The sequence below is a fragment of the Hylobates moloch genome, unplaced genomic scaffold (assembly GCF_009828535.3).
Source record: "Hylobates moloch isolate HMO894 unplaced genomic scaffold, HMol_V3 SCAFFOLD_3, whole genome shotgun sequence".
Classification (NCBI taxonomy): domain Eukaryota; kingdom Metazoa; phylum Chordata; class Mammalia; order Primates; family Hylobatidae; genus Hylobates; species Hylobates moloch.
The window spans coordinates 19,799,288-19,824,060 of NW_026652278.1; the positions used below are offsets into that span (position 1 = coordinate 19,799,288).

The following is a 24,773-nucleotide window of genomic DNA, read 5'->3' on the forward strand; positions in this document are numbered from 1 at the left end:
CTCACTAAGATCATCTGATAAACAGTGGAATTGGGGCACGTGATTCACATTTTCTTTCATTTCAGGTGAGATACACAGAGGACTATGAACAACAAAGAGGGAAAGGCAGTTTCCCTGCGATGATCACACCCGCTTATCAGATAGCCAAAAGAGCCAATGAGCTGGCAAGTGATGTAAGCGTCCTTGACAATGTGGTCATGTTAGGGAGAAAGAGGAATGTGAACCTGGGTCTCGGGAGTCCAACTTCCTGTCGACTTCTGCATTTACCCTTAAGCCAGGGAGTAGTTTTCCTTCATAGTTTTAAGTCAATTTTACCAATGACAACGACCTGGCACTTTTATGTCTGAGACATACCTACTCCCTAGATCCAAGCAGAAAAAGAACATTCCATTAAGACATTCACTTTTGGCTCCTGTGCATGGGAGTCAAATTCACCGAGTTTGTCCTTTGCCTTCAAACAGGTGAGGTACCATCAACAATATCAAAAAGAAATGAGGGGAATGGCTGGTCCAGCCATTGGAGCTGAGGGCACCTTGACAAGGGAATGTGCAGACCAATATGGCCAGGTATGTGATAAAATGATCTCCTGACCTGCTCTTTTCCATGTTTGGCCCCTTCTAGGCTGTGACACAGCTATGACCATTTAATCAGGGGTGGGTCTGTGGTTTATCTTTACCTTATTTATGAAAGGTAGATTTTCCAGGATAGAAAGTAGTGGACAAACAATTGCACAGGGCTCAACTTGACCCACTTAGGAAAACAGATTGAGGCACTTTCATTTTTAAGTTAATAAATGACTTATACCAATATGGTGGCTTGGCCAAGAAGAAAGCATTCTTATCTATCCATTGAAGAACAGTCCCTAGGACTAAGATTGGCTAAGTTTAGCTGGTCTCTATCATAAGCAACATAGAGATCAAAATGCATCTTGAAAAATATTGAGCATTTCACTGAGTAGTGGGGCTCATTTTCTTAGAAAGTGAATTTTTTTTTTTATCTAGGTTGGTATATAAATCAGTATGCCAGAGAATGCAAACGCTTTTTCCAATTTCACTTCTCAGATGAACTACATCTTGACAGGGAGTAAAAAAAGATTAAGATGACAATCACAAGCTAATTATTATTTGCACATCCCTCTGTCTTTTCTGGTACTAGCCAGGTGTTGTAGGGTAGAAAGGAAGCATTATTGTTCACAGCTGCAAGTAAAGAACATTGGAAGAGCAAGTGTGTGTATTGGAAGAATACATTCCATGGGTTTAAGTGATTTTTATTCATAATTGGACAGTTGTTTGAATTATTTGTCAGTAAGTAGACTCTCTACAACATATATGATTTAGAAAACCACAATGAATTTGTTTCTCTTTTTTAGAAAAACACATTGCCATAGTTAGGCATATGCTCATATGAGTCTTAGGATGTGTGTGAAGGTCGGTTGGGACTCCTTTGAAAATGTCTGCCAGAGCAAAAATGCTTGGTTTTGAATTTAAAAGGCCATTTAGTCAAACTCTCTAAGTTAATTAAGTGGCCTTTTAGTGCTTTAAACCAGTGAAAAATGTTTTCACTGGTTTTGTATTTTAAATATATTGTTTGGAAAGCTCAGGACAACTTTTAAAACTCAGCTTAAAAAAAATATCTGGCTTCTATATTTGGCAAAAACTATTTTGTCCTGTATTTGGCCAATCCTATCTACCAGTAGTTATAAGACACATGTATCATTTCATATGTGTACCTAGACATGTCTGTAGGTACAGATGAAATGTAACTTCATAGTATCATAGCTGGTTCTTGATTAGTAGGACGCTTTGATTGAAGTTTTCAGTCCTGAAAATAACAAATGCAAGAATCAAAGTGGGTGTTGTTTGATAGCACCGTCAGCAGCTGTTGAGAGGACTCAGTCTAGCATGGCATTTCACTGTTGTGATTTAGCATGACTCGCCAGGGCATGAGGAGGAGGGAGTGAGAGAGAAGCCAGCAGGCAGATAACTATAAATATCTGTAGTGCCTTAAATGCCAACCAATTCATTCTTCTTTTTAACAAGTAACTCGACTTGTTAAAAGGATTATACCATGTAATCAACAGGATTAGGTGTCTTGAAAAAAGATTAACACTTACAACATACGTACGTATATATATATATATATATAGAGAGAGAGAGAGAGAGAGAGAGAGAGAGACAGAGAGAGAGAAACTAAAATAAAGTTACAAACACAAAACTATAGAGCAGAGTGGGCAAAGCCATAGAGCAGGTTACCAAAGAATTTGAGAACCTTTTAAAAAAACTTAACCTTTTTTTACTTATTACATTTGGCCGGAAACTTCTGGCAGCCAGGCAAAAAGGAGAACTCTGGCTAAATGGTTTTCATTGTTGGATAACGGGGAGCCCGGACTTTCTAATCTGACCCAACTATTTTATTTTAGAAAATGTGTATGTCACAGTCCAAGCCCTGGTGCTGGAGCTGGGCAGGCCCCTGGCTTGGAGGAGGCCACAGAGAGATGGAGTTGTGAGCCTAATGGGGGCACCATATGGGCTGTTTCAGATTTATGCAAAAAGTACAGTGAAAACACAGAGGACTCTGCCTGGGGCAGGTCCAGGGGTGAAGGAGGACTCAGGGACTTCTAAGAGGAGACTGTCTCTAAGCTGGGTCTTAAAGTACACCTGGCTGCCAGGGAGGGGTTATCCATCATGTGATGACAGTGTCATGAAAGAGAAGGTTTTCCTTTCTGGGAGTGGATGGATGGTGTGGGGAAGATAAAAGAAAGGATTGAGACAAAGATTATAATCCTTAGTCTGAAATATACGTTTAGTCCCATTTCAGATAATCTTATGGTAATTCGAAGTTTTTCCTCCCGTATTACAAACATTATATAATACTCCTTTTCTGGTTACATGACACATACCATTGGGGAAGGCAGTAGCACTGGGGGAGACAGTACCACTAGGGGAGACAGTACCACCAGGGGAGGTCTCTTCATAGATCTGCCACTGGGTGTGAGTAAGGTAGTATTCGAGACCTACTGGAAGACAAAGGACTTCCCTGGTTGTCAGTTAAAAAATGAATATTTCATAACACATGAGCCTGGGAGAGTGGTAGAGTGTCTGATTTATCCAGTGGAAGTAATGATGATGATCATGATATCAGTTGCCATTATTTAGTGCTGACTATGTGCTGGGCACCAGTAAGTGGGCCTGACTCCAGGGTCTGCCATCTTGAAAGGAATGTTTAAACCACCACATGGATATCACTGGAATACCCAAGGTGGATGCAACTCTGTGAGAATAGGCTCTATGAGTGACCATTGCTGAACCCTGCCTATCTGGGGAGGGAAGCATTACTCACTGAAGTTTTTGATGCATCCAGCAGGGTTACCCGGAGGAGTATGAGGAGCACAGGGGAAAGGGCAGCTTCCCGGCTATGATCACTCCAGCATATCAGAACGCCAAGAAAGCCCACGAACTTGCTAGTGACGTAAGTATCATGTAGGTGTGACCACAGAGCCAGAGGCAGAGAAGTGAGACTTTGAAGGCTGTGCTTACTGAAACCTACACGCAGGTACATTTATTATAGCTGAGCCAAAGTAGAATGTTAGCCCTCAAGTCCCATCCAAATTTATGATGCCTGCTTTGGCCTCATTTGTCTGCTTCCAAGGAGATGGACGTGGACAACCAGCATAGCTCGCTTGAGGCCATTTGAAGCAAGTACAGAGGCTGGCCAGCCAGAGTGGGGTGTTAGGAGAGTTTGCCAAATGGCTCAATTAGAAATTGAGTAATTTAGGGGAAGAGCTGATTAAAATAAGTCATATGATTATCAAACTGGGTGTAACCCGGTGATGAAATGATTTTTATTGGCAGAATGTTAGCCTGCTGGCAGTCCTTGAAAGGCAGGCTATAATTAAACTTGGAAAAGTGACATGCTCACTGCAGATCTTAACATGCCAACTGGAACTTGGTCTCATCAGAACCTAACATTCATTTCATGCCCCTTGCCATTTTCTTTTTCTTTCCTTTTCCTTCACTCTCTTTTCTTTCCTTTACCAAAGAACTATTCACCTATTACCCATTGACCCATAACAGCACCATCCTTGCCTGAGGAAGGAAGTTAAAAGACATTACTCTGCCCCTCATTAGCAGAGAAATGATGTTTAAACTAAGGGCAGAATGGGTTTGGACTGACAACTTTTGTTATGATTATTTTAAGACTTTTTTTTCCATACAGCATTAGAGTATAAAGTGTAAAAAGTGTGAAAAGGGCCAGGAAAATTTTAACAACAAAAAAGGACAAAGTAGTTTATAGATTTAATGAAGAGAAAAGGCCATGTGAATTTTTTTTTTCCTTCAGAAAATTGTATTAAGTAAGTGTTGACATTAAGTCCAGGATAGCTTTGGAGTAATTCCTCTCCCAGAGCATGGAAACATCAACTCCAGCCCCGTTCTATGTGTGTTTTTTTTTTTTTTCAGATAAAATACAGGCAGGACTTCAATAAGATGAAAGGCGCTGCACATTATCACTCGCTTCCAGCTCAAGACAACTTGGTTCTCAAACGGGCTCAGAGCGTAAACAAACTCGTGAGTGAGGTGCGTATGGGGGAAGAGTCACACCCATGAGCATCACCTCTTTTATCTCCTATAGTCAGTAAATGAGGTGACCCTATAATAAAAAGCTCTGGTTAAAAGTGTGACACTGGCTGGCCGGATGCGGTGGCTCACGCCTGTGATCCCAGCACTTTGGGAGGCTGAGGCAGGTGGATCACCTGAGGTGGGGAGTTCAAGATCAGCCTGACCAACATGGAGAAACCCCATCTCTACTAAAAATACAAAATTAGCTGGGCGTGGTGGCGCATGACTGTAATCCCAGCTACTAAGGAAGCTGAGGCAGGAGAATTGCTTGAACCCAGGAGGCAGAGATCGCGGTGAGCCGAGATAGTGCCATTACTCTCCAGCCTGGGCAAATAAAGCGAAACTCCATCTCAAAAAAAAAAAAAAAAAAAAAAAAGTAACACCACCTATTCTACCCATTGATTACCAGTTTCCAAGAACAGATATACAGTAAAATGCAATTTACAAGAGAGCCTAGAATCAAACCAATTACATCTTTCTCTGGTGGTTCAAAAGTTACTTCTTAAATCCTTCCAGGGCTGCCAATATTCAAAAGTGCCAGGCAACAGGCTTCTAGTTGCCAGAAAGAATACTGGAGGATCCATCTTTAAAAAAAAATCAAACATCTGAAAGATGTTTCAAATGTCAAACCCCTCTCGTTCTCTTATTATTGAAGTCTGAGTTCTGAGAAGCTGTGTATTCCATGTGAATTTCCCTTACCTTACATGCTGCACTGGCTGCCAGAGGGGTGTGTTTTGTTTGACTTGCCCACCGTTTAAGATGTTTTTATTGTGAGGACTGTTTGGCAAGGAAATATCCCCTCTAGATCCTCATATCCTTCTCACGCCCTAGTGTGTTCTTCACGGCATTTTCCCTCATTTGCATCTCTTATCTGGACTCTGAAGGCATTTGACTTGGCAGCCTCTGGCAACGGGAACAATTATGGCGATTCAAAGCACTCACATAACAAGTTATCTGCAACTCACAAACAGATATGCAAATATCCAAAAATATTTTCCATCTCTAACCTCTAAAAGCCGGTCCTTTACCCTAAACTGTTAGTTAACCCGTGATCCTCTAACTTGGGGCTGCTCTGAGTCACCAGCAGTGATATTTTCCTAAGCCTCATCAGGAGCCTCAGATACTTTGAAGTGGTAGATGGCTGCTGAGGCTTTGGAATCTGCATTTTAAACAACTGTTCCAGATGATTCTGGTGCTCTAGACCAGAGGTCAACACGCTACAACCTCAGTGACAAATCCAGCCCACAGCCTGCTTTTTAAAATAAGTCACATCACATTGTTTTTGGATTATCTGTGGCTGCTTTGGAGCTACAAGGGCAGAGTTGAGTATAATAATTGACAAAGAATATGTAGCCTGCCAAACCTAAAATATTTACTGTCCGGTCATTTATAGAAAAAGTTTGCTGGCCTTTGCTCTCACTCACAGAACACTAGACCTAGATGGGATCTTTTCCAGCATTAGGCTATCACTTTGTCATATGCCTGGAAAAGTGAAGTGTCTAGTTCTGGGTGGTAGAGACTTTCAGGGACAGAACTGGATCCACACGACTCAGAGTGCAGTTCTACCACCCAGGAATAACACTGTTAACATTTTGGCCTTTTTTTTTTTTTGAGAGGGAGTTTCACTCTTGTTGCCCAGGCTGGAGTGCAATGGCGCAGTCTTGGCTCACTGCAACCTCCGCCTCCCACATCAAGCGATTCCCCTTCCTCAGCCTTCTGAGTAGCTGGGATTACAGGCGCCCACCACCACGCCCAACTAATTTTTTGTGTTTTTAGTAGAGACGGGGTTTCACCATGCTGGCCAGGCTGGTCTTGAACTCCTGTTTTAGCCTTTTTCTAGATGAACATACTGTAACTGAGGGGATGAATATAAAAATGTGTTTATAGAATTAGACATACCCCCACCATATAGTTTTATAAGATATAACAAACTGAGGGGTATTTCCTTTGGTAAAGAGGTTGCAAGGGAACCTTCCATTTCTTTACGTCCTTATGTTTAGTCAGTAAGACAAACCAGCCATCTATTAGTGGTAGTTGGCCTTAAATGCCTCATGCTAATTACCTGAGGTGACTTGGAGTCTAATAAATGTAGCCTCACATCCCACATCCACGCACCCAGGAGAGCTCAAATAGCCAACTGATTTTAAATTAGAAGACACTCTGCATCTGAGTGGTCTCATTTATTATACTGCTTGTAAAGTAACTTTCCTCGTTGACTTGCATTGAAGTATACCTATAAAGATGTGCATACATCGTAAATGTATAGTGGGAAGGATTTCCTTAAGTGGGACACATCTGTGTGACTAGCAATCAGATCAAGAAACAGAACATAACCAGACATCCTCCTACGACATTTCCGTTATAGGAAATATGATTTATCCCCCTAACACATTTCCCCTCAAGAGTAACTACCTGGGTCGTAAAACCCGTTTTTCCATTTTTTTGAGTTATGAAATCTTATAGTATTTGTTCTTGAAAGCGACTATATACTTTTAATTTTCTGAATGAAACCAGTTATTTCCTATTTATTATGATTTGTTTTTATAAAGGAAAATATGTCCTGCTAACTTAGCATATTCTATGCTTGATATGTTAAAATCTTGGGTTAAAAGTTTTCTAAAAATATCTTAGTCAAGTCCTGGGACATTTTCAAGAGTGACTTCAGATTTGGTTCTATTGTGTGTCTGGTGTTTTGATTTCCAAGGTGGAGTATAAGAAGGATCTGGAAAGTAGTAGAGGTCACAGTATCAACTACTGTGAAACACCTCAATTCAGGAACGTGAGCAAGATCTCAAAATTTACCAGTGATGTGAGTTGTTAACGCTAAGCTTTTGTTTGGGCACTTTTGGTGAGCTTAGTCTTTAGGTCTCCTAAGAGGGACAGTCTGTGGGAATGGATCTATGTGTCTCGGAGAAGCATGGCCTTTTAGGCATAAATGCCTGGGTTTTGGTTAAGGTTGCCTGCTGGGATTTGTCATCATAGTGTTCAATTCTGTCGCATCCCCGATCTTGACCGTGAGTCCTCTGGGCAGGACCTGTCCTCTCTGTCCCCTTGCTTCCCTTGTGTGCAGCACAGTGCCCGGCTCCTAGTGATGAATGCTGGTGAGGGGGCCTGGCTGAGCATGTGACGTCCCCTCTCAATGTGACTTTGTGCTTCTGAGTTAATATGACCTCATTTCACCCTCAGAGTCACCTGGAGAGCCAGATGTTATTTCCCTATCTTACAGATGAGCAAATATGTACTAGAGGGGCATTCGCAAATTTGGAGAGTCTCAGAGCAGGTCTGAAGATGTATCCTCATGGACATCAAAGACCTATACTAGATAGTGTGCTTTACTTTTGCTTAGTTGCACAAAATAGTAGAATTTAAAATTGCAAGGGACTGTGTAAGGCGCAGTGAGGAATTTATTTTGCATAAATATAGTGGTTTAAGAGCCAACATACCTGATTTCACAGTTATTAATAGCAAAGTGGCCAATTTTGGGCAGTTGTTTAAGCTCCCTGAGCCACTCTGCCCAACTCTAAAATGACGATGATAATAGTTCCTTCCTCCTCATAGAGATTAACTCAGATAAGTAGAATCATGTCTGATATATAGTCATAAGTAGTATTCTGTTTAAATACTAGCAGTACCTAGAAATGCAATGGCCTCCCAGGTTAGGTGATTTTGATACCCCAAATTTCCTATTTATGACCTCTTGTCATCCTGTTTTGGTCTTCTCTTTATTTGATAAGTGGCATTTGGCACATAACATTATTATTTCACATAGTTGCACTAGTGACCAATTTTTACATCACAGAATTTGGCAAAGCTCAGGTTTTGTCCTTCATATATTTAGAAATGGAGGTAATGGCATGCAGTGATTTGTACCAGCCTCAGCATGGGGCTTTGCATGTGACGCCCGCATAGTCAGTGCCTGCCACCGTCTCATGGTAAATTTTCACATTGGAAAAATCTGGTAAATTTAAAACTAAATGTAAAATGTTCAAATGTAAAAATGAACACAGAAAGTCAAGTCCGTTTTGTGCTGTCTATGCTCATCTGATCCCATGTTTCCTTGTCTTTCTGTCTTACTCCAACTTCTTGTGCTGGGTTGAAATTTACGTTATTAAAAAAAAGTTTGCCTTGTTTTTTATTCCATGATACATTGACTATTTAAATGGGTTACATTTAATCATTTATGCTTTGGATTTAACGCATTAAGATGAGTAGTTTATCTTCAACTACTTGTGAAGGGAATGCTTTGGTTGAAAACTTTGTGTTTCCATGTAGAATAAATACAAAGAAAACTACCAGAACCACATGAGAGGCCACTATGAAGGAGTTTGTATGGACAGACGCACTCTGCATGCTATGAAAGTTGGCAGCCTGGCAAGCAACGTGAGTCCTTTTATGCCAGGGCCTGTTGGGATGAAGTGGGGCGGGGCATGAAGAATTCAGCCAATTCTTTTTAAATTCCTCTTAAAAAAAAATCTGTCTTCTATTTTAAAGACTGTGTAATGACTGACCCAAAAGAGTTTCTAAATGTTAGCGGATACAACCCAGGCTAGGCAAAATCCCTGAAAATTTTCAAAGGCTTCAATTTGTTTATGTTAGCTTTCTCTAATTTGAAGAGTGCTTCAGTCTATTATAATGAATCCAGTGTGGTTAACACTTTCAATTTCTGAGAGAGAAAGAGAAATGAATAATTATGATTCTTATTCCAAATTCCCCAGGGTTCCAAAGCTTTTGTGATTTATTTGGAGTTGGTTGGTTGGTAAGCTGGTTTGTTCCTTCATTCATTTTTTTGATCATTGTATTCATTGAAAACCTACTGTGCTCTGGCAATGGTCGGGGTAGTGGGATAACAGGGTAGATCAGGTCCTTGTTTTCCCCTGTAGCATATAATCTATTAATCTCTCTTTGGCTTTGTCAATCCAGTTTATAGATTTACAAATGCCAGATTGTAAACCTTGGAGGTAAAGGACACTTAAAGGAAACTGATTTCATTATTAAAACATACAAATGTCGGATTTTCTCTGCTTAAGAATGTCAATTTGATCTTTAGAAAAATAATTAAATACTCTGAAGACTCTTGACCTTTCATCTATTTTCTTGGGGTTAGCCAAGGAGCTCTTCCATTGCCTATCCATGTGCAAATGCTTCTTTTCAACAAAAATGACAAGCAGCTTCATAATTAATAAGAAATGTAAAGTAAATATGCTACAGATGGAAGTTAACTAATTTTGGACTAATTAAGAGGAATTCAGATTCATTAAAGACAAGAGTGTGAACATAATTTAATTTTCCTTGAAGGTGATGAAACTGAATTCATTTGTTTCTGGGTATTTAAAAATATTTCTTATGGCATTCAAACAAAGCCAAACGAAAGTAGAAACTGATTTCTCCATTCTTATTCTTTTCTTCGTGTTTTAGGTTGCCTACAAAGCTGATTATAAACATGATATTGTCGACTACAACTACCCAGCCACTCTCACGCCTTCCTATCAAACAACAATGAAACTGGTCCCCTTGAAAGATGTAAGTTCTTTTCCAACAGCTCTTTCTGCCTCATCACTTGTCACTTCCTTCCCGAGGAGTGATTTGTAGGTAGCAAGATGGAAAGAAACATGATACAACAGTTCATAGGAGGTTGAAGGGATTGAGGAAAGGGAAATCCTTTTCCATTTTCCACTAGGAAGTTCATTTATGCATGTTTGCACACCCTTAGATTTTCAATGTGAACTAGGGACAACTCTAGTTTTGTCTTAAAAATAGCCTGAGGTTCAGTTTTTCCTCTTAGAATTCAGTGAGCTTTGTCTGCTGGGCACATTTCAAATGCTTGTTCCTTAGCAAGGATGACTTATTTTCTTTCTTTAAAAAAAGGTTTGTTATGTGGTATGTTGAGTTGCAGGAAGTAAAATAAAATGTCTACATACAAGTTGAGAGGAAGTGGTAATATTGACTCCATTTTTTCTCAGGAGCACATGGAAAAGTATATGTGTCCCTTAATTATTACAGCAGCGATTTTATTTATGGTTTGGCTTGTTCCAAGCAAAATGTGTACAATCAATTAAATTTCTTGTTTCCTGATTGCAAGAATTTTACTACATGTTTATTATAGAAAATTTAGAAAATACGGAAAAGTACAAAGAAAAAGATAAAAGTCACCTACTAGCTTAAAAAGTACTTAAGGTGGCTTAGAAGTAGGTTGTATTGTGGTTGCCAGTGAAGGTTATCTCCAATCAATAATTTAACAAATAATTCAACGTATATTTATGAATGTCAAGTGCTACTTTCCTTTACTTTCCTTTGGGATCAGTACAACTTTAGAAATTGATTGAGGTTTTGCTACTGGTAGACAAGTCTCTGAATTTCTCTCTCTCTCGCTCAGAGTTGGGGCAGTAGGATCCAGTTGGGTATCTCCAGTGTCCAACCCAGTGCCCACACATCAAAGGACAATCATTGGCAAATGATATTTATTGAATGAAAGGGGCTTTCCAAATGTGTAATAAAACAGGAGGTAGGAAGCAGAGGAATTTATCAGGGGCCTAAACTTTGCTTCTCTTTTTCTCAGAAAGTTTGGTTGGATTGACTTGACTTACTCATTTCACAAAGTTAAACTTGACCACTACCAAAGCTACATATTTTTTTTTTGGCTATATACATTACCTGGGAAACTTGCAGATCAAGGGCACCTTATTAAAATTTGAATATGTGCTTTTGCAGTAGGATTCTAGAAATCATGCCTAATAAGTAGCACAAAGAATGCAAGATATACTCCCATTATGACATGACTTGCTACTACATTTATCTAGATAAAACTCTGAGTCAAACCAGGCACCTGGAAGCCCACCCTGGGAAGTCTGATACGACTTAAACCAGAATGAATTAGAAATATTAATTGAGTTTAGAGGTGGGTTCTAAACTGGCAGCCCATGAGCCACATTCACGCTATGGAAGTGCTTTGTTTGGCTACACAGTGGGTTTTGTTGCTGTTGTTGTTGTTTTAATTGAACCAACATGTGGAAGTTCTGATTTTAGACAAAAACTAATATGCTCACCTTTTCTTGAAAACTCTGAGACATTCTGCCCTAGTTCCTGCAAGGCAGCAATTGGCTGGGACTAGGTGGTGGCTGCTCTCTGTTGCTGTACCTCCTTTAGCTTACCTTCCTGGTTCTGATGTGAATTTGGGTTTATCACCCATAATGTAGGGATTTTAGTAATCAGGAAGCTTGGGGAATCCATTTACAAGAACAATTATGGTCTCTCTGTCTGGTAATCTTAAAGGTGGTGAAATAGCCATGAAATTAAATAAGCAAGCATGGGTTCTTAATTTGAGAGCATTCCCCTTAGAAAGAGTTTCTAAACACTAATAGAATTAAAATGAGACTCTATCTTTAGCAAAAGGAAAAAAAAACCCTTCAAAATGTAGACTGAAGCAATGGCCAAGCATTTGTGATGTTGCAAAGATGTGATTAATCATGGAGACTTAATTGTGTCCCACAGAGTAAAGTAATTGTGCTCAGTAATATACGTAATGCAGAATTATCAGGAAGGAATAGCCATTTAAAAATACAGTTCTTGTGACATTTTATCATGCATAATTCTGAATTCTAATAGACTCTATTATGAGATGATAATTTTGCCTTCTGAATTAATGCATTAGGAAGTCACTGCACTCTAATCTAATTAATAGTTGACATTGAAATGACTTCATATTTCCTAATTTTCTCTACACACCCCATGTCCAAAACTCAGAACATGCAAAAACTTTCCTCCTTGAATCATTAACTAAAAAGCACAAAATGATTTTTTTTTTTTTTTTTTTTTTTTTGAGATGGCGTTTCACTCTTGTTGCCCAAGCTGGAGTGCAATGGTGCGATCTCAGCTCACGGCAACCTCAATTCTCCTGCCTCAGCCTCCCAAGTAGCTGGGATTATAGGCATGCGCCACCACGCCCGGCTAATTTTGTATTTTTGGTAAAGACGGGGTTTCTCCATGTTGGTCAGGCTGGTCTCAAACTCCTGACCTCAGGTGATCCGCCTGCCTCAGCTTCCCAAAGTGCACCGTGCCAAGCCTAATGATGTTTTTAAATCTCCAAATCCAACAACACACTCCATGGCCCATTGTCAGGAGCACTTCGTTATTTCTAGGTCCTGTTCTAGAAGTTCACTTGTAAGTCATTTGTTTGTTTCTGGAATGCATTTCCCTGTCTAAAAAATGCTAACTCTGGCTAAGGGGAACCCCTTGCCCATCTGTAAAATAACAAGTAATAGCTCTAAGCACACTAGCTTTGGCAAACCAGGTTTATAGAGTACAGGTATAGAGCCACCTTGCGAGGCAGACTCCTGGGATTTGAATCATAGCTCTGATACTGCCTGGATGACCTGGAGCAAGCCACTTTTGGTCTCTGTGCCTCAGTTTCCACATTGTAAGGTAGGGATAATAACAGTGCATAAACATAGGGTGGTGGGAAGGATTAAATGAGTTAACATGTGTGACGTACTTGGAATGGTGCTGGGTGCATAGTAAGTATCATGTGTTAGTCATAATTATGATGAGCTGGTGTTAGGACAGGCAAAAATGAAATGAGTACAAGACCCAGACTCAGGGAAGTCATGCAGTATACAAGTTAGTAGCCAGTGGGCCCAAAGTGGCTATTAGACCTAGTTCTCTTGGGTCACTGGATTTTTTTTTATTATTTTTATTTTATTTTATTTTATTTTTGAGATGAAGTCTTGCTCTGTCACCCAGGCTGGAGTGCAGTGGCATGATCTTGGCTCACTGCAACTTCCACCTTCCAGGTTCAAGTGATTCTCCTGCCTCAGCCTCCTGAGTAGCTCGGGTTACAGGCGCGAGCCACCACGCCTGGCTAATTTTTGTATTTTTAGTAGAGACAGGGTTTCACCATGTGGTGAGGCTGGTTTTGAACTCCCTACCTCGTGATCCTCCTGCCTTGGCCTCCCAAAGTGCTGGGATTACAGGCATGAGCCACTGCCCCTGTCCCAGGTCACTGGTTTTAAAAATACTGAATTATTTGTTAGCATTTAAAAATTGCAAGATTTTGCATCATAATATGGATTTCTGGTTTCTTTGGAATAACTGGAAAATCTGGCTTCTGTACACCCTATCGGTTGCATGACAACCATCTCCTAGAGCTGGGCAGCAGCTGCCTCCCTTTGCCATAGTCCTCTCAACTCCTTACTTCCCCAACAGTAAGGCCAAGCACTGGGCTTGTACCCAGCTAGTGGTCTATCTGGCTCCCAGAGACATTTGTGACTTTTGGGCTGCAAAGACTCCCTGAGGTGGGCTGTCATCTCAGGGAGGTGGCCATAGGAAGTAGCAGCAGACAGGAGGAAGACAGAAGAGCAAAGACATCAGGCTGTAGTCTAGACAGACAGGATATGATAGAACAGTACAAGAGTGGCCAAGGTGTGGGCCCCTGGGGAGAGCAGAGCCAGCTGCCAGAGGAGGATGGCCAAGGCCATAGGTGAGGTCCAGGCAGAGATAGCAGTAGATAGTGGTGACGCAGAAAAGGGGTGTTGTTCTTAGGCAAAACCCAGGCCTGAAGAAGTTGCCACACTTTACGGGATTCTGGGTGGGGCCGTTGGCCTTGGGCAAGAAAAGAGAGACATGAAGGCTGTGAATGAGGTGTTCAATGGTGATCCTGTCACTTTGAGCCAAGCCAGGGGAGCTCAGCTGGCAAACAGGCCCAATCTGGAGCCGATGGGCCCAGAGTTTCAGATGTCCAGAGGCACTGGGTCCGTTTGGGATCCTGGGAGTGAGGACCCATCTGAGATATCTATGTGGGCAGGGAATGTCTGAGTTTGCTCACTCTGCAGAGTAGGAACCCCACGACAGTTTGTTGAAGAAATAAATGGATGGGCAAGTGGATGAATGAAAGGACCCAGGTGAACATAAGGGAAGGAGAGCACAGTTAGGGATGAGTTTCCTTCTTCCTCTTTTACCTGGATTTCAGATAACCTTGGTTAAATTCTAAAAGAGGGCCAGGTGTGGTGGCTTACGCCTGTAATCTCAGCACTTTGGGAGGCTGAGGCGGGAGGATCCCTTGAGGCCAAGGGTTCCAGACCAGCCTAGCCAACATGGGGAAACCCTGTCTCTATTAAAAATACAAAAATTAGCCAGGCATAGTGGCGCACACCTGTAGTTCCAGCTACCAGGGAGGCTGAGGCACGAGAATCACCTGAACCCAGGAGGAGGAGGTTGCAGTGAGCTGAGATCATGCCACTGCACTCCCACCTAGGTGACATAGCGAGACTCTGTCTCAAAATAATAAATAAATCAAAATAAATTGTGAAAGAGGTTATCTGCTACCCACAACCTCTCCCTCTTTTCTTTATCCTAGCTCTACTTCTACCTGCATAGGTTTCTGGGGCTCTCACTCAGCTCACCTTAGTGCCTCACCCCTTATTGCCTACTATCCAGCCTCAAACCTGTTCCTTTACTTCTCTGCCCAAGTTCCCATTCCCTCTGCAGTGGATCTTGGTCAGGTGTATTTGGAGAAAAATAAGATGATTGGATGCATATATTCTTGTGTGCAAATGTCTAATAATTCTTAATACTTGAAAGGGCAATTTGTATTTTCAAAGGGGAAAATTCACTAGTCCTTGATGTCTTGAGGTGGGAACCAGGCAGTCAATGCATCCAGCTGCACTGGGGATTCTGCCTCCTCCTCCTTTGAACCTGCATCTCCTATGAAAGAGCTATGCTTACGGCAATTTCCTTGGGGACTCTGGCAAGGTGGAGGTGAGGGCCAGGCAGGGGCTGGTGTACAGGGTGGGGACATGTTAGGGCCACATACAAGGAGTCGCTGATGCTCCATTGCCTCCCACTTGAAGATGCATGTTTAACTTGGTTGGACTTTTTGTTTCTCTTTCATTTTACTTTTTTAACACCTCTTTTTTGGTGAAGTATAAGATGTATAGAGGAAAGTATACTATGTGTGGATATACGGCTTGAATTATTTATAAAATGACCTCCGGCATATATTTTCATTGGGAATGAGTCCTAGGCACAAAATTGTTGGGACATAGGATATGTGTATGTGCCCAAATGCCGTACTGTTTTCCAAAGTGGTTGTACCAATCTGCACTTCTGCTAGCACCATTGTGAGAGTTTTCATAAGTCCTCATCCTTTGCCAACACTTTGTGTTACCAGCAGTTTTAACTTTGGCTCTTCAGGTGGTGTGGAGGGGTATTTTGTGGTTTTGGTATGCCTTTCTCTCATTAATAGTGTGGCTGAGCATCTTTTTCTATGTTCACTGGCCTGTTAGTTCACCTCTTTTATGAGTTGCCTGTTAGGTGTCTCACTCTCCAAGGTACTGTTTTTCTATCTGTGGGCTTGGAGTGTCTGTCAGTATCCAGTTGGAATATTGGACTCTTTTTCTATGTAGTCACGTGAGAATTGCCACTTTATTGGGCTTGGTAAAGGGAGCTAGCAAATCTTCGCGACAAGAGCAAATGACATCTTTTTGTGCCTGTTTTTACCTAGGCCAATTATAGGCAGAGCATCGACAAGTTGAAATACAGCTCGGTGACTGACACTCCACAGATCGTTCAAGCCAAAATCAATGCCCAGCAGCTGAGTCATGTAAGTAACCATTCCCTGCCCAGCTGGATGTGGGGTCTTGGAATTGCTGCTTTGAGGCCTCTGGACATCTGACCTCCAAGGATTTGACTTTCATAAATGGTGACACATGTCTTATTACAGCCAGAAAATGACCCCCACTACTTTTAAACTTTTTATTATGGAAAATTTTGAATGCATGCAAAAGTAGAGAGCATAGCATAATGAATCCCCATGTACCTGTCACCCATCTTCAACAGCCATCAACTCATGGCCACCCTGCTTCATCTATATGCCTGTCCAATTCTCCTCTTCCATATTATTTTGAAGCCAATTTCAGGTATTGTATAATGTAATCTGTAAACATTTCAGTATGAATCTCTAAAAGGTAAAAAAGAAAAAACATATTTATACAATTTTAACATATCACATAAAAAATCTAACAATAATTCTTAGTATCATCAATCATCCAAAGTTCAAGTTTAATTTCTGGTCAAGACTGCTTCTCGGATGATGCCATATTCATCCAACAGGAGTCACATGTCTGATTGGCTGTCTTTTGTGTGTGTGATTTAAGATGGCTTTTTGTCATTGTGGGCAGGCATTTAATAATTACCCTGCCTATAACAAGATATCCAGCACTGCAGCAAATGTTTTTTAAAAAGTTCAATATTCTCAAGTGCATGTAAGGGGAGTTGGTGAAGCAGTCATAGGGAACTCTTTTGCAAACTCACAACTTCGAGTGCGCCTTTGAGTTTCTTTACTTTTCGTTTGACACCTTCAGTTCATTAATTTAAAACATTCACAAAAAGTACAGGCTGCCTTGTAAAATGCCTTTTCTGGAAACTTCTTCTCAGCTATGGGTCTAAGGGGGAAAAAGCTATGGGTCCCTAAAGTTCTCTTTCTGCCCATATAAAAACCCTACAGATTTATTTTAAATCCAACAGGTGAATTACCGTGCTGACTATGAGAAAAATAAGTTGAATTACACATTGCCCCAGGATGTTCCTCAGCTGGTGAAGGCCAAAACCAATGCCAAACTCTTCAGTGAGGTAAGAGAGTGATGTGGGGAGAAGGTAGAGGGGGTTATGGAGCGATGTGAAAATGAAGATACTAGGATGGTCCAGCAAGTGGGAAGTGTCTGTCCCTGAGAGAAAGGCTCATCAGAGGCATCCATCAAGTTGTAACTTTGAATTTTGCTATGTCATGGCATGTGGTAGTTTCCTACTGATAAATTGGTCATGGCCATTTGTTCCCATTATATGAACATGTGTACAATCTATGTGCGAACACACACACACATACACCCCTACATCCTCATCCTCATCACCTTGGTGAACTGGTGATTTGCTCTGTGGAGGAACTTTAAGTTTTAAGAAGATCAGTCTGCATCATCAGATTCTCCCTGGAGTCACAAGTGGCCTATGATTTGGCTTCTAACTCTAGATGGAATTTTTTGGGGCAGGAGAAGAAAATAAAAGGAACTAACATTGTTTAAATGCCTGTTCTATCCTGGGGCAGGCACTGCATATGTGGAATTATCATAAGTCCCAGGAGGTATTGTAGGGGCACAGTTGGTGGCATAGGCTTTGGTGTCAGAGAGACCTAGGTTCAGATGTTGGCATTGCCATTTTTTAAATTTATGTAACTGTAGGTGAGCTCTTTAATTTCTCTGAGCCTCACAGGCCTAATGTGAAGATTTGTGGTTAATGAGTAGAAATCATTTAGGAAAAGGCCAATAAGCAGTAGTTGTTATTGCCAGGGCAATGTCAATACCCCACATTTATGTTACACTTCACCAGTTTAAGATCTCTTTACATAGATTCTATCCAATTTATTCTCACAGCAATCCTGAGAAAGAGAATATGATACTCTCTTTGCAAATAGGAGATTGAGGCACCAAGAGGTTATTGGCCAAGGTCACATGATCAGAAAACAACAGAGCAAGGAGCAACACATGGGGCTTCTCTTTGTCCTATTCCATTACCACTGGCCTGCACGGCTCTACAGCAAAGGAATCAATTAGCTGTGTTAATAATTACTGTTATCATTTTGATAACAACAGCCGAGACTCTGGTCTGTAAATAGAGGAAAAATCCAACTTTGCTTTAAAAAAAATCTTTGATGTTTGGCAGGAATATGGGTAGCAACTCCTATTCACTTGTGGTTTTGTTTGTCAGGTTAAGTATAAAGAAGGCTGGGAGAAGACAAAGGGGAAAGGATTTGAGATGAAGCTGGATGCCATGTCTCTGCTGGCCGCCAAAGCCTCTGGGGAGCTTGCTAGCAATGTAGGTTTCCTCTCATTAACTCAGGAATGCATAAGAAATTGTTCCAATAAAATGTCAGTGGTCCTGCCGAAAAAAATAATGACTCTTAACATTGTAAACATCGCAATACTTTAATCTTCTTCTGGATTTGTGAAAGATTGGGAGGTGTTTTTTTCAGAATTTCTCCCCTTGCACTTGTTAAAACCAGGGCCCCTTAGACGGCAAAGTTTCTCTCTCACTCACAGTAGACTTTCTTCTTTCTCTCAAGATTAAATATAAAGAAGAATATGAAAAGACAAAAGGCAAAGCCATGGGAACAGCCGACTCTAGGCTTCTGCACTCCCTGCAGATTGCTAAGATGAGCAGTGAGGTAAACTCTTTTCTAACCCCCAACCTCTCACTTACAGTTGTGTTATTTTAAAAGTTTTTCCTGGGCGGCCTACTTCACCTGGGACTGTAACCTTTTTATTGACTTCTACCTGCAACTCCTTTCTTTCCTGGCTTACATAAGAAGTTTGTTTGGTTTATTTATTTTGCCAAAGCATACTATTTTTTTTAAAATAGATGAGGAGTGTGGCCCTAAGGGTGACAGCATCTGCTGATCAAGGTACAAAGGTGTTCAACTGCATTTATTCATGTCACAAATGTTTGCCAAGTGACTACTATGGGCAAAACACTGTACGAGACCCTGGGGCTATAAGAATGAACAGCACATAGTAAGTTTCTTCCTCATGGAGCAAAAGTGTCCTGCTTATTGTGGCGCTGTCCTGGTCCTGTGGTTACGATACTTACGGTATTCAAATATTTAGCAAGCTGGGGCCTCCCAGGCTCCAGCCAATCAGAATGATGATGCTTGTAAACAACTGTAATAGCTGGAGAGGAACCTTGGTAAATGTCACTTACCAAGAGGCTTTGGGGAAGGAGAGTTCTGCTGGAAGAGACAGACCTGGTTTCTAATCAAGTCTTCCCTGCTGATGCTGAATAGGGAAAAAGACACAAAAGATTGCCTGCTCCAAGCTATGAGGCCAACTTATGCTGCTGTGATGGTACAGTTGTATGTAATTATCCAATGAGTCATCAAAGAGCCATAGCTTTAATAGAATAAGAGAGTTGGCATCTGGGTTGCCATTTTGGCTGTGTCTACAGAACAAGCCGAGTGAAGTGCATAGTCATGAAGCATAAAGGGGCACTGAGAATTTGGCTTCAATTTAGACAGAACACATTGGTGTTTCATATTTGCAGTTGGAGCAGCTGGGGGTCAAAAAGATTGTGTCTTTCCCAAAGCAATATGGTAGTCAGCAGCAGTGGTAGAGGGGTAGCAAATTAGAGCCTAGAACTCTTATTACCTGGCATCACACTCCTTCTACTATAGCACACTATCTTCCCCCATCATCACCACCGTCACCACTATCACTACCACCTTCAGCATCACCATTGTCATCGCCACCACATCATAATTACCATCACCATTGTCATCACCACCATCAATCACCATCATCGCTGCCATCATCACCATCATCACCATCATCACCACCACCACTGTCACTACCATCATTATCACCACCGAACCACCATTGTTATTGTCATGCTAATATTTATGAAGTGTTTGCTATGTGACAATCCCTGTACTAAGCATGTTTCAGCTATTATTCATTTACTTATCACAACAGTCTCCCAGAGGGAAACAAGTCCTTAGAAAGGTGACATAACTTTCCAGAGGTCACCCTGCTGTTAGAGGGCAGATCAGGTTTGAACTCAGGCTTGTCTGGCTCTGCAGCCCAAGCTTCTTTATTCTATCTTTTAAAGCATCTATGAGAATTAGGAATAGAGTTTTCTCCTGGAGCAGCCTGGTAAAAAGGTTTAGCATTGGCAAGAGACAGTCCTCCCAGAAACAAAGTAGGGTGGAACCTCAGCTCCCTCATGATGCTGCCTTTCAGAGCCAGGACTTGGGCCTTTCTGACAGAAGGGTGGCAGTGCCCAGAGTGCCGATTCTCCTGCTCCCGAAAGCCTGGAAATCTTTCCTGCATTTTCACATCACTCCTGCAAATGGTGGGCTTCAACTAACAAAACGGGCCTTGTTTTGGTATATTCAAGGTTGAATATAAGAAAGGCTTTGAAGAGAGTAAGACCCAGTTTCACCTGCCCATGGATATGGTAAACATCAGGCATGCTAAGAAGGCCCAAGCTCTCGCCAGTGACCTGGACTACAGGAAGAAACTGCATGAATACACTGTGCTGCCTGAAGATATGAAGACTCAGTGGGCCAAGAAGGCCTATGGGCTTCAGAGCGAGGTGAGCCTGCACATTGCCAGTTCTCTTCGTGCATCTCTTGCAGTTGGACATGCTTTCAGAGTGATTTCAAACCTGTGCATGAGTCTGTTACATAACTTGGAAGACTAGGAAGAACTGCAGGAAATGTACTGGGGCCAGAAAGGGCAGATGGGGAGGTAGGTATATAGTTGACACAATGGAGACTGGAGGGCTCACAGCTAATGCTAAAGTCAAGATGTGTTGGTGATGGGGATGAGCCAAGGAGAAGAAAATGTTGAAATGGTAAATAAATCTTGGAAATTTAGCAGGTTGGCAAAAAAAGGCCCTTGGTCAACATATATGAGAAACCTTCTTTTTGCTAAGGTTGTGGTGTCTCAGCAGTAAGGTAGAGCATGCTACTCTAGTTACAAGGTGGGCCCAGGTACCTCCCAAGTGGAGATCTGCCTGACCATAAAGGAGCAGGGAGCAGTTCTTCTAGGAAGGCAAATGCAGGATCAAGATCTTCCTAACTCTCCCATCAACTTTGTCCTGTCTCTGTCCATGTGCCCAATGAGAGCTTTGTGGTTTTTCTCTTGTAGCTGCAGTACAAGGCCGACCTGGCATGGATGAAGGGAGTCGGGTGGCTGGCAGAGGGGAGTCTCAACTTGGAACAAGCCAAGAAGGCTGGACAGCTGGTCAGCGAGGTAACCTGCGCTTGGGCCTCTGGCCTCCAGTAGTCCTCAGCCCCTGACTCATGCAGGGTGATCTTTGCCTCTAATTCCCTTTCTCTACCCCCAGATTTATTTTGGGTGTGATTCAAAGTGGGAGTACTACATTTCACACCTGTAGCACATTCTCAGCTAACTTTCCACACGCTTAAACTTCCTGAGATGGTGTCATTAAAGAAGCCTACTGATTTACTTTAAGTAGCAGTTACATCCAAAGAATAATTTGGTTTAGAAAGGCGTAACATATAGCACCTGGGAAAACAGCACGTCTTAGGTGAGCAGCATGTGATTCCTTTTGAATCAGAAAGTCCAGTATTTGGAGGATACCGTTTTCGTTATGCCTGTGCCTTAAATTCACCACAGATTTCAGGCAAGTCACTTAACCTTCCTGATCCTGTTTTCCCTCATATAAAAATGAAGAGGTTGGCCTGTAATCCCAGTACTTTAAGAGGCCTAGGTGGGCAGATCACGAGGTCAGGAGATCGAGACCATCCTGGCTAACACGGTGAAACCCCATCTCTACTAAAAGCACAAAAAAATTTGCCGGGCGTGGTGGCACTTGCCTGTAATCCCAGCTACTCAAGAGGCTGAGGCAGGAGAATTGCTTGAACCTGGGAGGCAGAGGTTGCAGTGAACCGAGATCGTGCCACTGCACTCCAGCCTGGGCAACAGATCGATACTCCATCGAGTATAAAATAAAATAAAATAAAATAAAAATGAAGAGGTTGGATCAGATACTCCCCCAGGTCCCTGCAGCTGTAAGCCTTTGCCTCTCTTTACACCATAGAAAGCTGGCTCTGGCAGCAGGCAGAGGAGGACGTTTGAAGGACATTTCATTTGGAAGTGTCACTATTTCAGGAACTTTGTTTGGAATCTTCAAAGGGGATTCTTGTTTCAGGGCCAAGAAGGCTGAGTCGGCGTATCTCTTGCAAATGATAATAATGGTGATAATAATAGCTGCCATTTATGGGCTGATAATCATTATTGAATCACCACTTTGGGCGTATTATATACATACTGTCATGTACAGATCACCACAGTCCTATATGATTAGATGGTATGATTATCCTATTAATATTCCCATTTTACAGATGAAGAAATTGAGGTTGAAGTTACACTTTAAGTAAGTAGAAGAGCTGGGATCTGTACCCAGTGTGTTTGATCTGCTGCCCCAGTTCTTGACCATGAGACAGTATTGTATCTCAAAAGCATATCTTGTAATTTACTCTTATATTTCCACTGTACTCACCCTCCTCTGAGACAGAGACATATTTAGGATTAGAATATAGAATGAGGTAGAGAGAAAGGCATAACCCTTTAGCGCTTTTATTATCTAGCTTCTTGGAGACCAACTAAAGTTCACGTGGAGCAATCAGAGCCCCATCTATCTTGGACAGGGGTGCAACAGAGGGAAGAGAATGCAGCCAATTGGTCCTCGAGATTCAGGAATGTCACTTCCTATATTACCTACTAATTTTTAAGCTCCTCCAAGGCCAGGAGGATATCACCTCCTTCACCTTTTTTATGTTCCTTCTGTGCTGTGTATGGAGTAGATTCTTGGCTGCTCAGCAAGTACTTGTGATTTGACCAATGCATAGTCTGGGATGACTAGGAATTTCTAACAGTGGCAGGGCAGTGTGACTCCCTTCAGTTATGTGGTGAAGTGAAGGAGTTTTCCCATTCAACACAGTGGAACTAGGGAGGAAAATTAGAAGTCTCTTTGGAATGTTTTCTCTAGAACTTCTTTCCCCTAAAGGCAGAAAATTTGGAGTTTCCAGTGTTCCAATCACTGGGTTGGGTTCAGTTGGTTGCTATAACCCTCTTGCTGATGGCATGGGGAGCTTTGCCATAACCAGACTGTGAGCTCATCTCTGATCTCCCTGCCGTGTGAAGCTTTTGCTTCCACACGCCGTTTTCAGCGGCCACCTTTCCCAGCAACTTTGGCAGTTTCAATGGAAAAGCCAGAGGAGCTAATCTTCAGGAAAGACAAGAAGTCTCTGAGGGGGGACAGAATTAGCACATTGAAAATGTGCCAATTAATTTGTGGCTGTGAGATGGGGACACTATGAGGACAAGACCTCAGTGATCTGGAAAATCAGAAACTGTGAAGGCGAATCCCACCTGACCGCAGGCTTCTGTCTGTGGCTCTGTGGCTCCTTCCTTAAAGCTGCTGCTTCCTGGACAATCATGATAACCCCATGGCAATGGCTATGTCCTAACACTGTCCCAGGGACCTGACTCACACGTAAAACATGGTGATGAAGCCTCTGCTCCCCGCTAGACTGAAGTAGCTTCTACTGTTGTCCCCATTGTACACTCTAAGCAAGGGTAGCTCAGGTTGGATTGAGTGATGTGCTGGAGGTAATGAAGCTGGAAGGATGTACAGGCAAGATTTGGACCTCAGTCTTCATCATTGTAAAGTCCAAGTTTCCTCCACCTCACCCTCCTATGTCAGGTCTATATTTATAAAACGTATACCTCCCCAGGGCATACGGTGAAATACAGGGCTACTGAAGAGGAAAATTACATTTCCCATTCAGTAATAGCAACTAAATCAAGTGCACTGGAGCAGGCTGTCTCAGGGCTGTGTGGTTCTGTTCAAGCTGCAGGACCAACTAGAACATTCCTCCCAAGGAAATGCTTGGACCACAGAAAGAATGTGTGTGTGTGTGTGAGCACATGTGTAGGGCGGTAGGGGCAACCCAGTCCTAACACTGTGGGGTCCCTTTCCTTTGGAAACAGAAAAACTACCGGCAGAGGGTCGACGAGCTGAAGTTCACCAGCGTGACCGACAGTTCGCAGATGGAGCATGCCAAGAAGAGCCAGGAGCTACAGAGCGGGGTGAGTCCTGGGCTGCCCTTTCTCCACCAAGCTGCTGTGTCATGGGCCTGGGGGACCTCCAGGGACAACAGCAGGTGCTGCCCAGGCACGATCCAGAAACCAAAGAGCCTTCCCTTTAAATAGGCTGGACCCAGCTTTCCTCAGGCTTCCAGGCTGTTTCTGGAACTGGACACCAGGCCCCTTGCTTCATCTACCACCGTCTCCCCCGATTTTATTAGGGATAGATGCAGGGCTGACTTTATTCGTTTTCAGCTTCCAGTATTCTCTAGTTACTTTTTCCTTCTGACTCCTGTCTCTCGTCAAAGACTGTCTAATTCTGGAGCCAGGAGAGAATTATCTTGGAGGAGGAAAACATTTGCGTTTGGGGTGTGTGCAGGTCACACCCACATGAGCTTATTTAAGGGGCCAGAACAAAGAAGCACCACATACATTATTTACAGATTAGTTCTCTACACCAAGCGGGACCATAGTTGCTGCAATCTGTCCAGGACCTTCCTAGCTT

General features: G+C 42.2%; 1 protein-coding gene across 4 annotated transcripts in view; it reads left to right on the top strand.

Annotated features, from left to right (window-relative positions):
• Positions 1-24,773, top strand: part of NRAP (nebulin related anchoring protein) — a 75,045-nt gene that overhangs the window by 13,383 nt on the left and 36,889 nt on the right. For 3 of the 4 annotated variants that reach the window (XM_032177453.2, XM_032177474.2, XM_032177443.2), the window contains exons 8-21: positions 66-173; positions 462-566; positions 3,364-3,468; positions 4,458-4,574; positions 7,321-7,425; positions 8,889-8,996; positions 10,032-10,136; positions 16,111-16,209; positions 17,133-17,237; positions 18,366-18,473; positions 18,721-18,822; positions 20,547-20,744; positions 21,302-21,406; positions 24,173-24,271. In XM_032177453.2, coding sequence (XP_032033344.1) covers positions 66-173; positions 462-566; positions 3,364-3,468; positions 4,458-4,574; positions 7,321-7,425; positions 8,889-8,996; positions 10,032-10,136; positions 16,111-16,209; positions 17,133-17,237; positions 18,366-18,473; positions 18,721-18,822; positions 20,547-20,744; positions 21,302-21,406; positions 24,173-24,271 — 1,569 coding nt within the window. The remainder of the gene's footprint in view (positions 1-65; positions 174-461; positions 567-3,363; positions 3,469-4,457; positions 4,575-7,320; positions 7,426-8,888; positions 8,997-10,031; positions 10,137-16,110; positions 16,210-17,132; positions 17,238-18,365; positions 18,474-18,720; positions 18,823-20,546; positions 20,745-21,301; positions 21,407-24,172; positions 24,272-24,773) is intronic. The other variant, XM_032177463.2, reaches the window with a different exon arrangement.